The sequence below is a fragment of the Bos taurus genome, chromosome 16 (genome assembly GCF_002263795.3).
Source record: "Bos taurus isolate L1 Dominette 01449 registration number 42190680 breed Hereford chromosome 16, ARS-UCD2.0, whole genome shotgun sequence".
Classification (NCBI taxonomy): Eukaryota; Metazoa; Chordata; class Mammalia; order Artiodactyla; family Bovidae; genus Bos; species Bos taurus.
Window position 1 is genome coordinate 1,629,760 of NC_037343.1, and position 16,522 is coordinate 1,646,281.

The 16,522-nt window shown below is 40.9% G+C and overlaps 1 protein-coding gene across 1 annotated transcript; it reads left to right on the forward strand.

Moving 5' to 3' along the window:
* Window positions 1-6,265: 6,265 nt before the first annotated feature.
* SNRPE (small nuclear ribonucleoprotein polypeptide E) lies at window positions 6,266-12,222 on the forward strand. The gene is made up of 5 exons (NM_001083459.2): window positions 6,266-6,361; window positions 7,083-7,109; window positions 8,573-8,635; window positions 9,542-9,620; window positions 12,008-12,222. Exons 1-5 carry the CDS (start codon window positions 6,308-6,310, stop codon window positions 12,061-12,063), a joined length of 279 nt encoding a protein of 92 aa, NP_001076928.1. The 5' UTR covers window positions 6,266-6,307; the 3' UTR covers window positions 12,064-12,222.
* Window positions 12,223-16,522: the final 4,300 nt, after the last annotated feature.

The window sequence follows — 16,522 nt, forward strand, 5'->3', positions numbered from 1 at the left end:
ATATTCTTTTTTTTTTTTTTTTCTAACTTTATGTCTCTGTGGGCCAGTTGATTTGCAGATACCTGAAAACTTAAGAACATCATGACTAGTTGGAACACACAAAAGGAAACAAATGTGCCATAGTACTTTTCACTGATAAGTTAATTGAACCAGTGATAAATTCATTCACAAGTTTCAAAATTCAAAATTTGAAACAGCAAAAGTCCTCCCTGCTCCTGACCCAGCTCCCTGCTTCCCCAAGACCAGTTCTGTTTCTCAGGTATTCTAGAGAGATTTTAGGTTCATATAAGCAAATATATTTCTCTCTAATATTATATATAAAACATATCATCTTGCTTTTTATTATATCATGAATAGGCTTAAATTATGAATTACCAATTGATGACAAATCCTGTTTCACCTATACCCATACCAGCTATCCACCCCCTGTTCTGGCCCCCAGGACTAGGGCTAGAGTTAGGTGAGCAGAGTGGGCATAATTTAAGGGAGCGCTCACTCTCAGAGTTGTGCTTGCGCATGCAAGTGAGATGACTTAAATTTTGCTCCTTAGGCTTGCCCCATCTGAGATCCAGCTTTGCTGGCTCTGCTAAATTATTTTGAAGTAAACCTCAGATACATCATAGCTTACTTTTTATCTTACTGTATATTAGATATCTTTTCATATGAGGACACAAAGATCTTCAATTTTTACTATAATTGCATACATAGTATTACATTCTATGAACATGCAATAATTGAGCTAATTCCTATTGATAGACATTTAGGTTGTTTCCCATCTTGGTATTTTAAACAATGCTGCAATGATTATATCACATATGTAAGTTTATTTTATGATTAAATATCTAGAAATGGAGCTTAATAATTTATATTGCCACCACTTTTTGATCTTGGCCAGCCTAGTCAGGGAAAACGACTTCTTGGTAGTTTAGTTTGCATTTCTTTTCTAATGAGTGAAGTTGAACCTCTTTTCCTATGTTTGAAGAAATTTGTATTTCCTTTGCTAAAATTGCCCATTTTTATTTTGGGTCTTTGTATCAGATGAGAAATGGCTGCAAATTCTTTAATGCACTTCTTTAAAGTGGGCTTTAGGGACTTCCCTGGTGGTCCAGTGGCCAAGACTCCCAGCTGCCAATGCAGGGGGCCTGGGTTCAATCCCTGGTCAGGGAACTAGATCCTGCATGCCACAGCTAAGACTGGCACAGCCAAAAAAAAAGAGAGAAAGATGGACTCTGTTTTTCCAGCCCTTGAATCTGGCCTGGGGGTGAACATTATATTAGTTCTCGACCTGGCCTTTCAGGGTACCGTTAGCTTCAGTCTTGGCTTCTCGGAGCCTTGAGCCCCCATATAATAAAGCATACCTCACGGCCAGAGAGATCATGTGGTGAGGCCCCAAGGCTACATAGACATGGAGGCTGATTCAGGTGGGGCCAGTCTTCCAAATACACATGCCAAATCCTTAGATACACCTTCTGAAGCAGAAAAATCACCCAGCTGAGCCCTATTCAAACTCTTGACCCACTAAGGTCACAAATTTTTTTTTAAAAAGGCTGTTTTAAGCCATTAACCTTCGTAACATTTCTTACACAGTAATTTTTTTTTCTGTATTAGTAAAATTACCCATTTGTTTGATGTAGTATAAACATACTTTTCCCAGATCTTCTCATTTTGCTTATTTTGATAGCTTTTTATTCATGGAAAACTATATAATTTTTATATAATTGAATGTATTACTTTTCTTTTCAAAACCAATTAGAGCATACAAATGAGTAAAATACAAATTTTCAGAACAAGAGAGATGAACTATCTATGATTAAACTAGATGAACTACAAAGAAATTAAAACCAAAGAAAACTAATGCCTGTGTACTCAGTCGTATCCAACTCTCTGCAACCCCATGGACTAGCCCACTAGCGCCTCTGTCCATGGGACTTTCCAGGCAAGAATACTGGAGTGGGTTGCCATTTCCTTCTCCAGGGAATCTTCCCCACCCAGGGATTGAGTCTGAATCTCCTGCATTGCAGGCAGATTCCAGGGAAACAAAACTAAAAATTTCTCAAAGACTCAAAATTTGAACAAATAGCCACCGTGTACTTAGATTTAAAAAAATTAATTCTAAGTTGTTCTGGGTTTTATATAATCACAGTAAAAATACCAACAGGACTTTTTAAAATTAGGTAAGTTTATTCTAAAGTTTTAAGGAAAAACAAAAATAACTGGAAAAATTCTATGAACTTTTTGTCCTGCCAAATAAAAATAACAATGATACTAGTCTAAATAGACACTAAGATCAACTGAACAAAATATAAACTCTATACATAAAAACACATACCTACACACACACACTTGATATACTGTAAATGTGGCATTTAAAATTGAATGAGGAACAAAGGGTTATTTTATTTTGTTTGTAATAGTGATGGACAAGTGGACAGCCACCTAGAAACTTTAAAGTTGTATCAGTTCTAGGATATACTGGTATAAATTCTAAATGGATCAAAGATTTAAATGGAAAATGGCAAAATCACTGAGAAAAAGTAAATCTCTTCTCATGGGTTATATGAGTCAACTGACTGGTTGTAAGGATCAATCCTTAAAAGTTAGGAATCGTGCCTTCAGAAATAGGAAAATGTAAAAACAAGTAGCTAAGCATTTCTGCATCTGAGATCAGACAGGTATACTGGTGTGTTCTATTCACACTGTCTTCAAATTCAGCAAATCTCAACTTTTCCACATGTTTTCTAGGTCCTTTTAAAAAATGACTTTCATGTCCTTTGATCTCACATTTTTATGAGGTTGTTATTACTATTATCCTCTTTAAACAGAAGATCTTAAAACTGAGCCAGGACTCTGTGGGGCCTTCCAGGTGACAGACCCCTTTGTATCCTTTTCCTCTTATTTATAGAAAAGCTTTAACCTCCTAGGCCTTCCCTGAGTGTCTAAGAGTAAATTTAATTAGAGAAGTGAGAAAATGCAGAAACAAAGGAAAACAGTCAAACAAGACAAAATAATGATAGTTTAGCCATGAAACAGAGTCAAGGGCTATAGATAATATCCTGAGCCATATCTTTGAGTTGTTTTGCAGGTACTAAAACTGCTAACTACCTCGTGACCATGAACACATAGCCTTCAGACTGGCTGGGGCCTGAAGATTTTAATACTGACCCCTGTGACCTCAGCTGGTTACCTAACCACCCAGTGAGAGAACTGTGCATGAGCTGACCATGTAGCCTCAACCTTCTCCCTTACTTTGTCTTTAAAGATCCTCTCGTAAAAGTCACCGGGGAGTTTGGGTCTGTTGACAGCGAGCTGCCTGTTCCCCTGGCTGTCCTTCACCACGAACCAGTGTCAACAGCTTGGCTTTACTGCTCCTCCTCGGAGCAGACCCAAGTTTGGTTTGGTAACAATCTCAGTTAAACAAGTTACGATTCTGCTACTTGCAGAAGTGTGTCTAAGTGGTGTCTAAGTGGTGTCCCCTTGGACGAGTCCCTTCAACTCTGAGTTTCAGTTTCCTCATCTATAAAATGGATATTCCAGTTAAAGGAAATTTCTGCCAGCCCACAGCCCAAGTCCGACCCCTCCCCTCCAGTTGTGTTACCCAGGAAAGGATAAGTTGGAAGGCTGAGACCTTAATGTGTACACACGTACACTACTTCTTCATTGGATCTTTAACGCCATGAGGAAGGAACATTTTTATCTCCATTTTGTTAATAACTTAAGCCAAGACAGGGCAAGGGTGAGTAACATTCTTGGTCACACACTATAAACGTGCAGGATTTGAGCCTAGAAATCAGGTTTTAGGGTTTTCATTCAACATTGATCCTCCGCTGCCACCTAACAAATAGCTCTCCAAAAAGCTGATGAGAGTGGAATCAGTTACTGGAGTAACCACAGCACCCGGCTTTGAAATCACATCGTCTGTGGCCCAAAGTGTCAGCTGCGGGAGCCCTGAGTTTGGGCTTCTTGGCGGCCCTACCCTGTCCCCCATGACGCAGCTGTTAAGCCTAAATCCCAGAGGAGCAAGCGTTAGAAAAACCTCTGAAGCACACCATTTCAGAGGAGGTAACGCAAAAAAGCAAAATGGCTGTCTGGGGAGGCCTTACAAATAGCTGTGAAAAGAAGAGAAGCGAAAATCAAAGCAGAAAAGGAAAGATATAAACATCTGAATGCAGAGTTCCAAAGAATAGCAAGAAGAGATAAGAAAGCCTTCTTCAGCGATCAATGCAAAGAAATAGAGGACACAACAGAATGGGAAAGACTAGGGATCTCTTCAAGAAAATCAGAGATACCAAAGGAATATTTCATGCAAAGATGAGCTCAATAAAGGACAGAAATGGTATGGACCTAACAGAAGCAGAAGATATTAAAAAGAGATGGCAAGAATACACAGAAGAACTGTACAAAAAGGATCTTCACGACCCAGATAATCACGATGGTGTGATCACTGACCTAGAACCAGACATCCTGGAATGTGAAGTCAAGTGGGCCTTAGAAAACATCACTACAAACAAAGCTAGTGGAGGAGATGGAATTCCAGTTGAGCTATTCCAAATCCTGAAAGATGATGCTGTGAAAGTGCTGCACTCAATATGCCAGCAAATTTGGAAAACTCAGCAGTGGCCACAGGACTGGAAAAGGTCAGTTTTCATTCCAATCCCAAATAAAGGCAATGCCAAAGAATGCCCAAACTACCGCACAATTCCACTCACCTCACACGCTAGTAAAGTAATGCTCAAAATTCTCCAAGCCAGGCTTCAGCAACATGTGAACCGTGAACTTCCTGATGTTCAAGCTGGTTTTAGAAAAGGCAGAGGAACCAGACATCAAATTGCCAACATCCGGGGATCATGGAAAAAGCAAGAGAGTTCCAGAAGAACATCTATTTCTGCTTTATTGACTATGCCAAAGCCTTTGACTGTGTGGATCACAATAAACTGTGGAAAATTCTGAAAGAGATGGGAATACCAGACCACCTGATCTGCCTCTTGAGAAATTTGTATGCAGGTCAGGAAGCAACAGTTAAAACTGGACATGGAACAACAGACTGGTTCCAAATAGGAAAAGGAGTTCGTCAAGGCTGTATATTGTCACCCTGTTTATTTAACTTATATGCAGAGTATATCATGAGAAACGCTAGACTGGAAGAAACACAAGCTGGAATCAAGATTGCCGGGAGAAATATCAATAACCTCAGATATGCAGATGACACCACCCTTATGGCAGAAAGTGAAGAGGAACTCAAAAGCCTCTTGATGAAAGAGAAAGTGGAGAGTGAAAAAGTTGGCTTAAAGCTCAACATTCAGAAAACGAAGATCATGACATCCAGTCCCACCACTTCATGGGAAATAGACGGGGAAACAGTGTCAGACTTTATTTTTCTGGGCTCCAAAATCACTACAGATGGTGACTGCAGCCATGAAATTAAAAGACGCTTACTCCTTGGAAGGAAAGTTATGACCAACCTAGATAGCATATTCAAAAGCAGAGACATTACTTTGCCAACAAAGTTTCGTCTAGTCAAGGCTATGGTTTTTCCTGTGATCATGTATGGATGTGAGAGTTGGACTGTGAAGAAGGCTGAGCACCGAAGAATTGATGCTTTTGAACTGTGGTGTTGGAGAAGACTCTTGAGAGTCCCTTGGACTGCAAGGAGATCCAACCAGTCCATTCTGAAGGAGATCAGCCCTGGGATTTCTTTGGAAGGAATGATGCTAAAGCTGAAATTCCAGTACTTTGGCCACCTCATGCGAAGAGTTGACTCATTGGAAAAGAATCTGATGCTGGGAGGGATTGGGGGCAGGAGGAGAAGGGGACGACAGAGGACGAGATGGCTGGATGGCATCACTGACTCGATGGACGTGAGTCTGCGTGAACTCCGGGAGTTGGTGATGGACAGGGAGGCCTGGCGTGCTGCGATTCATGGGGTCGCAAAGAGTCGGACACGACTGAGCGACTGATCTGATCTGATCTGAACGCGGGGGAACGATCCGGCTCATAAAACCGACTCAAAAGCGAAGTCGCGATGGGCAGCCGCGGTCGCCGCACAATCGAAGCCGCGCTCCCCCTCCAACCTCCCTCCAGGTGGCGCTGCAGGACCAACCCGCCTTCCGAAACGGAGTCGCCGCCGTGCGGCCTCCCCGGGGATGCTCTGGAGCACCGAAATAACCGACTCCTGTGGCTAGAGAGGTATTTCCCAGGAACCGCCCACGTCGCCGCCTGAGCACCACGCACTTCCGCTTCCGGCTCGTTGTTCCGGAAGTTGCTTTCTGAGAGAGAGTGTGGAGCACTGTGGTGCTTGTGAGCTTCCAGCATGGCGTACCGGGGCCAGGGCCAGAAGGTGCAGAAGGTGATGGTGCAGCCCATCGTATCCTGCTCGATGCGTGAGCAGTAGGAGCTTTGGGCCGGGAAATGAGGGGCGAAGGAGGAGACGGGGTAGGCCCGAGGGAGCGGAGTGCGGCCGCTTATCCCATGAGCCCCTGGGGCGGCCGAGGCTAGGAGAAAGCGCGGGGAGTTGAAGAACCAGTTATGGGCGGGAGGTAGGCTCGGGCAGACCCTGCGTTGGAGAATGCGGTAGTGGTGGGGTGAGCGGGGAAGACGATTTTAATTATATACTGACTGAAAGCGGGTGTTACTGCTTTCCACCGGGAGGGAGACCTCGGCGCGGAAGAAACTCCAGGAAGATGAGAGTGGGAGCTATTCCTTTATAGTATTTAGTGATGTCCTAATGGGTGTTTGGACTTACCAGGTGGCTCAGAATCCTTCTGCCGATGCGGGAGACGGGATTTTTGATCCCAGAGTGGGGAAGATCCCATGGAGAAGGAAGTGGCAGCCCACCCAAGACTTCTTGCCTGGAAAGTCCCATGGACAGAGGAACCTGGGGGGCTACAGTCCATGGGGTCACAAGAGTGGGACAGGACCTAGCGACTGAACAGCAACAGTGGGTACCTAGTTGGGCACTTTCTTTGCCTAGGCACAGAGTTCGCGTTCAGAAAAATGAGATGCGGGTAGATTTAACGAGTTCCAGGAAGCAGAGTCTATGCTTTGCGTGTGGTTTTTTTTTTTTTTTTCCTTAACTCCTGCTGCAGAATCTCATCTTCAGATACTTGCAAAATGTAAGTTGTTGTCTGTTTTGTTATTTTTAAGTTAAAGGTGAATTTATTTGGCTGTTTGTATCATCCTGTCTGATCATTGTTCTAGAGCCAAAAAATGAAACTGGAGATTGGGAGGGCACTTGAGGAGAAGGAGTGCCAGGAAAGCTCTAATGTGACAAAATGGTATGTAGCCATGCCATGAGCTTCCCTGGTGGCTCAGACGGGAAAGAATCTTCCAGCAATGCAGGAGACCCAGCTTGGATTCCTGGGTGGGGAAGATCCCCTGAATGGCAACCCACTCCAGCGTCCTTACCTGGAGAATTCCATGGATAGAAGAGCCTGGAGAGCTACAGTCCATGGGGTCTCAAAGAGTTGGTCATGACTGAGCCCCTAACACAGCCATGCCAACTCCAAGCATGCAAAGAACTGTGTTGTTACTACTTTGCAAGACCAAAATTACTAATTTCGAAAAGTAATTACTGGCTGACATGATAGCGGCACTTGGGTATTGGTACTTTCCTTGGGATTATGGCAAGAACATTGGAACCTTTCCATGGCACCTCAGGATGAGACACTGGAAGAAAATTTCTGTCAGCTTTTACTAGGTCATAAGGTGGTGTGCTGAGCACTTTGGGAGGTGGAGACACACTTATCGATAGAAAAGACACTGGAAAAGGAAGATTGGAGGGATAGGTTCAGAGGATTTAGTGAACCCTTTCACTAAACCCTTTCACTCCCTTTCCTTTGGACGGATTTTTATCAACTCAAAATTTGATCTGGCAGAGCAGAGTATTTATCCCTGAAGGAAAATGTGTTTCCTGTGGTTCTGACAAATTTTAGTATGTGACAACTTAATAGAAAAGCATTAATTTCAAGCCGTTGTAATTTTTAATCACAGGAGTTGAGGGTCTCACTCCTGGTTATTAGGGCTTCCCAGGTGGCACTAGTAGTAAAGAATCTGCCTGCCAGCGCAGGAGATGAGAAGAGATTCGGGTTCCGTCCCTGGGTCAGGATGATCCCCTGGAGGAGGGCATGGCAGCGCACTCCAGTGTTCTTGCTTGGAGGCTCCATCCCTTGGATAGAGGAGGCAGGCTACAGCCCATGGGATTGCAAAGAGTCGGACACAACTTACGCGTTCCTGGTTATTAGGTGTGAGACGTGGAAAACTGAGACGCTAGAGAAGACTGTCTTGCAGCTGGAGTTTGCTCTGGTAGATAAGAAAGAAGCCCCTTTTGCTATCTTGTCACATTTTCACTCTAAATGTACAGAGACTATAAGCAACAGAAATATGATTGAGTCTCAAAAACACAGGAATATTATTAGTTCCAGTGTAGCATTTATTAAGTGAGAATGTTTCATGGTAAGTAACTTGTCTTGGCTTTTATTTGTCAAAGTTTTTTAGGAGCCGTATTTGTCTGTTTGACCAAAGTGGTTGGATTTTGTTCACTTAGTTCTTAACATTTCTGTTTTTCTGATTATTTCAGAGATCGCGGATTCAGGTGTGGCTTTATGAGCAAGTGAATATGCGGATAGAGGGCTGTATCATTGTAAGTCATGATATTTTACCTCAGAGCATGTTGTTCAAAGAAAAAAATTTCCTAAAAGATGGCCAACAGAGCAATATACAAAAAAATCAAAGACCCAACCCACGGAAAGTCCTTCAGGACTCACTGTCCTTGTCTCATTGTTCTACTTAATAGGGATTAGGTAATTCACAAAAGAGAGGGAAAATTAATTTTATAAAATATTTAAACAATGGTATTAGTCTTTAAAGGAGGGATCATAAATAAAATGAGGAGGGAGAAAGATGAGAATTCTTGGTTAGTGATACCTGAATAGAACTGGATGTCCAAGGTAGCAGAGTAATTTAAATAATGTTTTAAAGAAAGAAAATATGGGTGGAAGTGTTATACTAAGAGTCTGGTATTTCTTTGAGACAGTAATCTCCCCTTCCCCTGTTTGTTAGTTGAAAAAACAAGCTCGGTGGTTGGTAGTGATAGTGTATTTGTGGGAACATGGGAAAATTAATACATGTACACACACTGTACTGAGTAGGTTATAAAAGATGTGAATGATGACTTTTTGGCATAGTTAATGAAGTCTAAAGTCCCCAAAGTTCCAGAAGTAATTTGAAGTACATTCCCTCTTTTGTCGTTATTTAAAAAGAGACTTAGGGAGTTTCCTAGTGGCAAAGTAGTTACGATACCAGGCTTTCAATACTGTGGCCTGGGTTCAATTCCTGGTTGGGGAACTAAGATCCTGCAAGCTGTGTGGGGCACTCCCCCTCCCAAAAAAAAAAAGGAAGGAGAGGCTTGAGATGTGGTGTTTCAGCTGGAAGATCAGTGGAGAGATGAATTTCTGAATTTGGTGTTTTTATATATTGCCATATTAATTTAGAACGGTTTGGATATGATTTTACATGAAGATGACAGTCAATTGACTTATTTTTCTAGGGTTTTGATGAGTATATGAACCTCGTATTAGATGACGCAGAAGAGATTCATTCTAAAACAAAGTCAAGAAAACAACTGGGTAAGAATATAGATGGCCTCAAAGAATTATAGAAATTTTTATTCACTTGCAGAATTGAATGAATTGCAACTCATTTCATGTTTAAATTTAGTTTGTATATGAGAAATTATTTGGGAGAGTAGTGTATTCTTAATCATCTTTTGCCACTTATTGTTTATCTCACTCCATTTCTACTTCTGTCTCTCCAGTTGGGAGCTTTCACCAAGGTTACCAAAGACTAATGGTGTTTAATCTAATGGTCCCCATTTTATTGAGCTCTAAATGGCATTTGGCTCTGTGATACTATAGTCAGCTTTTCACTTTTCATTACTAGTTGTTCCTTTTTGAGACTTCTATATATTCATTCTTTAGGACCCAGCCATTAAATGTTTGAGTTGCTTAAGTCTTGGTTCTCAGTCCTCCTGTCACTCAATATTATTTCCTAGGTACTCAAGACTACACTAACAGTTATATTTATATGTTGACTTGCAAATGTACATTTGTAGCTCTAGACCTCTCTCAGCCTCTTCAGTATTTCTACTTGGATGTCTCAAAGGCTCCTCAAAATTAGCATATCAGAATCAAACTCAGTTCCAATGCCTGACACACGATTTAGAGCTATATTAGTGTTTCCTGCCGTAGTAAATGGGACCAGTTCTATTCAGTTTACTAATAAATTTCTCTGCAACTCCAATTTGCTCTGCAGACTCCAGTCATCTTTTTAAAACACTGGCCTGAATTTGTTATCTCTTTGCTTGAAATCCTTTGGTGGCTTCCTGTTGCTCATAGGATAAGAAAATCTTTAATATATCCTTCAAAGTCCTTCATGATCTGGCTTTACCTCCCTCTGCTCATTTTGTATCACTCTGTACTTCATTTTCTGAGGATCATGCACACTTCTTTCAATTCTTGGAATCTGCACATTTGTCTCATCATAAATTTTTGTGTATGCTGTCCCCTGTGTCTTTGGGACTCAGGTCAGGTACCACTTCCTGCCGGGGTTAGGTTTTGTTTTGCCTGGGGTGGGGATGGAGGGAGGGTATGCTGTGCTGAATTTGTAGTAAAACGTTCATTATTGGGGTTGTTAATGTCTGCCACTGGGCCACATGCTCCACTAGTGCATGAGTCCTCTCTGTTTTGCTCCCTAGTGTACTTAGTGCATGCCACATAGTAGAAATTTTAAAATATTTGAATAGTGAAGTCAGTTTCTTGACCCATGTTCTTTAGGATTTATGGCTTCCTCAAGGCTTAAATAATTTCTGTTAAAATTGCATTAAGTTGAGGTTTATTTAGGCATTTTGTCTTTAACTGTTTAATGCCCCAATTGACAGCTCACTAGTATTTTTAAAAGTGGTAGTTTTCAAGTGCCTCTTTTTTCCAGTCCCTGAGAATTCTCTTGAGCCTTATCTTAGCTGTGTGCAAAGTAGATTCTGGGAGTGGTATAATGTTTTGCTTAGCTTCTTCCTGCCTAGGCTTTTTGAAAACCTGGATTTTTCAAATATAAACGTGTCTTATCAGGAAGTGCAAGCTCACCTTACTGACATTATTTATAAATTATTTGCAAAGTATTGATTGCTCATGGTAATATCAACTCTGTAAAACAGGTTAATATTACTTCTTGTGGAATTGCTGATGGTGTTGATTAACATTTCTCAAAGTGTTCTATTGAACACCAGTATTCCTGCAGATATTTATAGATATTTCTCAGGAAGAGTGCCCTTTGCTCAAACAGATTTAGACAGTGTTAGGTAAAACTCAAACAAGTTTGTATATCACAGAATGAAATCCTTATTAAGAACTCTTAAGAATGAGGTTATAGTATGCTGCTGCTAAGTCGTTTCAGTCGTGTCTGACTCTGTGCGACCCCATAGATGGCAGCCCACCAGGCTCCACTGACCCTGGGATTCTCCAGGCAAGAACACCGGAGTGGGTTGCCATTGCCTTCTCCAATGCATGAAAGTGAAAGTGAAGTCGCTCAGTCGTGTCAGACTTTTCTCAACCCCATGGACTGCAGCCTCCCAGGCTCCTCCATCCATGGGATTTTCCAGGCAAGAGTACTGGAGTGGGTTGCCATTGCCTTCTCTGTATAGTATGCTGCAGTTCCTAAAAAATTCATTTCTCAGCTTCTGCAAAATCAGCTTTAGGAAATGTTGGGATAGTTCACTTAGTCTGCAGACACTGTACTTTTCATAAAGTAACATTTCTCTGCCTTCATTAGGTGATTGTTGGAAAAGTGCATATGGTCTGATATGCACAGCCTTTCAACATTGGAACATGTCACATAATTTCACAGACGAGAAAGCATTTTTAGAATCACTCAAGAACGACCTAAAATTCTGAAGCTAAAAGTTACAGTTTTCTGAGTGACTATTAATGGCTTTTTTTTTTTTTTTAATTTTGTGTTGCAGGTCGGATCATGCTAAAAGGAGATAACATTACTCTGCTCCAAAGTGTCTCCAACTAGAAGTGACAGATGAAGTGAGAAATTGTTTGGCAATACCGTTGGTTTTTTTAGGTGTCCTTTGTTAGAGATGTAGTTCTAAAACATGTATTCATATTGTTCTGCTCACCCTTATGTTATTACCAGATGACAATAAATGCTGTGGGACTGTTTTTATCAAAATATTTACCTTATTTTTTCTATCCAGTTATAGAGTTTTTACACAATGTCACCGTTAGCTGTTAGTGTTTATTTTAAAGTTTTCTGAGGGATGGCACTTGCCCTGAACATTTCTGTGAAAAACATTCTGTTTTTCACAGAACTGGGATTTGTAGATCCTTAAGGCAAAGACTAGGAATTCTGCCTGATGTGACTTCTGATACTGGGTGGTGTAGCAGGGGAGCGTTCACAAAAGTAAAGATTATGGTGCTAATATATGTTTTCATCATCAGTTCTAATTCTGGAAGCTGGGACACCAGGGCTTCTAGCCACATTATGTTGAGAACATTATAAGGGCTCAGTATCTGCTTAGCACTCTGTTAGAGTTACTCTGTGAGGTCTTTGTGTATTTTATCACTAAGATCAGAATGTGAGGAATATTTGGATATAGACATAGAATGAAGGTTTTAATTAAAAAGGAGTTCTGTTAAGAGTTAACCAGAGGGAGACTTTGTGAGATTGGTAATGTGAAAAAGACCCACAGGAAACACTGGTTAACTGTTAACTACTGTTAAGCAGAATAATAGAATGTTAGTTGAAGAAACACCTCTCATACTCTTATCTCCAAGGATTTTGGTTCCTCCCCCAGTAATTGCTTATTTCCTAATTAAATTATGTCATTAGTTCTCGCTTCCCCCAATATATCAGGGTTGTTCTGATTAGAATTCTAATAACCATATTAAATGGTTATTGAATATCTGCTATTAATTGAATACATATGTGAAACAGACTGACAAACATAGCCTCAATACCAGGTACTAAGTATTATTTAAGTTGAATCTTGAAAGATGAATAAGACCTGCCTTAAATTCTGATAATGGGCAGTGTTACTAAGGGTAGCTGAGGAAGAACCAGAAAGTCCAGTTCTTGTTTTTCCAAGTGCCTGTGAGGGTGATACAGAACTTTTCTTTAAACTGAGTAAAAGAATCACTTTGTGAGGTAGAGAAGATTTGTAGGTGAGCGTAGAAATCAGTCCAACTTAGAACTTGGCATTTTAGCTGTCCCACTCTATTTAAAGTTGTGCCTTTTTGGTCATGTTTTCTAAATAAAGGGCTGGTTTAGCTCTTTTAACATGTCTTAAGTTGGAAATTCAATTGAACCTGCTATAGCATGCAAAGAAAACCTCAAGCAGCAGAGGGAGTTGCAGCCCTGAGACTGCTTCAGCCTTTCTGGTGAAAAGCTTTTTGAGAGCAGAGCAAAGACCTCCCTGCAGCTTTCTTGGCACCAAAATAGCTGAGAAGAAGGATAAAAGCTGGAGCAACATAATCCCTAAGAAAACCCGCTGGCTGCTTTTTCTTTTCCCCATGCTGCCTTTCTGACCTGCCCACCCTATGTAAGCAAAGCTGTTCCTGCTGTGGGTTATTCTGAGTGGCTCAAGACATGGAAGTGTCTATTTTTGACAGAGCAAATGATGATAGTGAGAAATAAAGGTACAGTGAACTTAAAATTGAGCTCTGTATTTAGAGATCCCTGCTTGCTTTCCTGCTGTACTGGAGCCTGTGGTGTTTGCTTTTTAAGTGGTACTTTTCCACAATCTGCAGATCTTTTCTTCCAACCAGAATTTATATTATAGAAGGCATTGCTCTCTGCTTCATTAAGGTTATTCGTATGTGCTGCTGGGAATCTGTTCTTGACAGCTCTTGGTATTTGAGCAGTTATTTTTCTGAAATGGTTGGTTTCTGAAGGGGTCTTGCTAACCACTCAGTAACTCATAATATTGTTGAAGTGAAGGATGGGAGGACAATAGCCTCTGAGACAGTAAGTGCTGATTCGGGCCTGACGTTCGTAGTAAGCAGGGGGAAAGAAGGGTCAGAATAGTTGGAAAACACTGGAATTCTGTATATGCAGGCACCAGCTGTTCTAGAGTCACATTTGTCAGTTTCAGGATTAGAGAGTGGGTCTCTAATTTTGACTAAGGCATTACTGCCCAGGAAATAACAACAGGCATTTGCCTAATAGCACCATCTCCTGTTATTGGTTGATCCAGGATCTTTGTCCTTATTAATTATTCCTTAATTTATTATTCCTATTAGAACTAATCATAACCACATAGGAAAAAAACACATCCAGTGAAATTTTTAAAACTTCAGACTACACGGAAAGATGTAGAGCAGAGAACAAATCCCCCCTTTCCCCATCAATGTTCTCCATGAAAAACCACGGTTAGGAGTTGGATGCCTTCTGAGCTCTTTTTTAATATGTATAGCTTGGTTTCTCATTTTGGTATTTGTACTTTAAAATTTCTTTTAATTAAAAATTTTAACTTTGGTAAAATATACACATATAATATTTGCTATCTTAACCATTTTAAAGTGTACAGCTCAGTAATGTTAAGTATATTCACATTGTTACACAGTCAATATTTGGAACTTTTTTATCTTACAAAAATCAAAACTGGACCCATTAAACAATAACTTGTCACCCCTCCCTCCCCTGAGCCCCTAGTGACCATCATCCTTTCTGTTTCTGAGTTCGATTAGGTACCTCATATAAATAGAGCGTGTAGAATGTGTCAGGATTTCCTTCCTTTCTAAGGATGAATGGTATTGCGTGTATGTATACCATATTTTGCTTATACGTTTAACTGGCAGTAGGCATTTGGGTTGCTTCCACTCTTTTACTTTTGTAAATTATGCTGCTGTGCATCTTTGAGACTCCACTTTCAGTTCTTCTGAGCATATGCTTACAATTTTTTTTGAGGAACCATCAAACTATTTTCCACAGCATCTTCACCATTTTACTTTCTCGTAAGTAGTGCACAGAGGATTCAATTTCTTCACTTCCTTGGTAAAACAACTTTTTTAATAGAGAAGTCTGTGACGTTTTCGGCCAGGCAGGCCACTTGAAGGGGATGAAGCCAGAGGAGTGGTCCTGATGCTGACCTGGCTGTGTAGGTGACTGTGTGAAGGTCTTGCCCTTGTAGATGCCCACCATGCTGCCCGTCTTAGGTGGGATGGCGTGTCCTGCAGGTGTCTTTGCCACCTCAGGCTTCTCCTTGGGTGGTGCCTCCTCCTCGGCCTTACATAGGTGCTGTAGCAGGGAGTGCCGCTTCCTCGCCAGGCCTGGCTCAGCAGTTGCTGGGGCCTGCACAGCTGTACCAGCTCCTCGGAGGGCAAATTGCAAAAGGGCTGATGCTTCTGCTACACTTGCGCAACCTTGTGGATTCTTCTTGGAGGAACAAAACTTGCTTTTGAGAGCAGTCATCCTAATGGTGGTTGTGAGGTTGTGGCTTTGGTTTTCATTTCCATAATAATTAGTGTTGTTGAGTGTCTTTTCATGTCTTTATTGGTCATTTGTATGTCTTCTTTGGAGAAATGTCTTAAATAAAGTGCTCTTCCCATTTTTAAATAGGTTATTTTGTTGTTGTTCATTTGTACTAGTTCTTTACGTATTCTTAAGTGATTTGCAAATATTTGCTGCCTTTTCACTCTGTTGATTGTCTTTTAATACACAGTTCCAAATTTTGATGCAGTCCAGTTTATCTGTTATTGCTTTTGTAGCCTTTTGGGGAGGGGGTTAGGGGCTTGCCACACAGCTTGTGGGCTCTTAGTTCTCCGACCAGGTATTGAACATAGGCCCTTGGCAGTGAAAGTACCAAGTCCTAACCAGTGGACCACCAGGAATTCCCTGTTGCCTTTGTAGTGTCATGGGTATCTTCATCTATGTACACATGTTCTTTGCAGCTTCACTGTTACCAACAAAACTTGTACCTAGTTCCATGTTAAACAGCTGTGATGTATTCTAATACATGAGTCTCAATTTAAGTAGTCACATCCTATTGATAGGTATTTTAGGCTGCTTCTTATTTTTTGCTGTTAAAAAAAATTGTAATTGACATTTTTATGCCTGTTTTTGTCCACTTAACATTTCCTGAGATGAATTCTTAGAAGTGGAATTGCTAGATCACAGGATATGCACATTAAAAAAAACTCTGTAGGTATTTTTAAATTGCCTTCCAAAGTACTTGTGAGAAAATTGTTTTCCTCATACCAGGCAACCATCAGGCAGCAGCATTAATGAAACGCACAGGCTTATTGTGAGGATACTATGAGATAATGATTGCCAACATCCTAAGGATGCCAGAGGAGAAAGATGGAAGAATTTGATCTTTGATGAATTTGCACCACTGAATGAATCAACTCTGAAACTTCCCTGCCACCTAACTTCTTATATGAGAGAATAAAATTCCTGATTGGGTTTTCTGTTACTTACAGCTAAAGCATTGTAACTGAGTACAGTGTCAGAACAGGGTTACTTGTCTTCA

Excerpts from the sequence above, each read along its gene's own strand:
- SNRPE (NM_001083459.2), top strand. The coding sequence starts at position 6,308 with ATGGCGTACCGGGGCCAGGGCCAGAAGGTGCAGAAGGTGATGGTGCAG. Across the intron at positions 7,110-8,572 it reads TCTTCAGATACTTGCAAAAT|AGATCGCGGATTCAGGTGTG; the intron begins GTAAGTTGTTGT and ends TGATTATTTCAG. Across the intron at positions 8,636-9,541 it reads GGATAGAGGGCTGTATCATT|GGTTTTGATGAGTATATGAA; the intron begins GTAAGTCATGAT and ends TTATTTTTCTAG.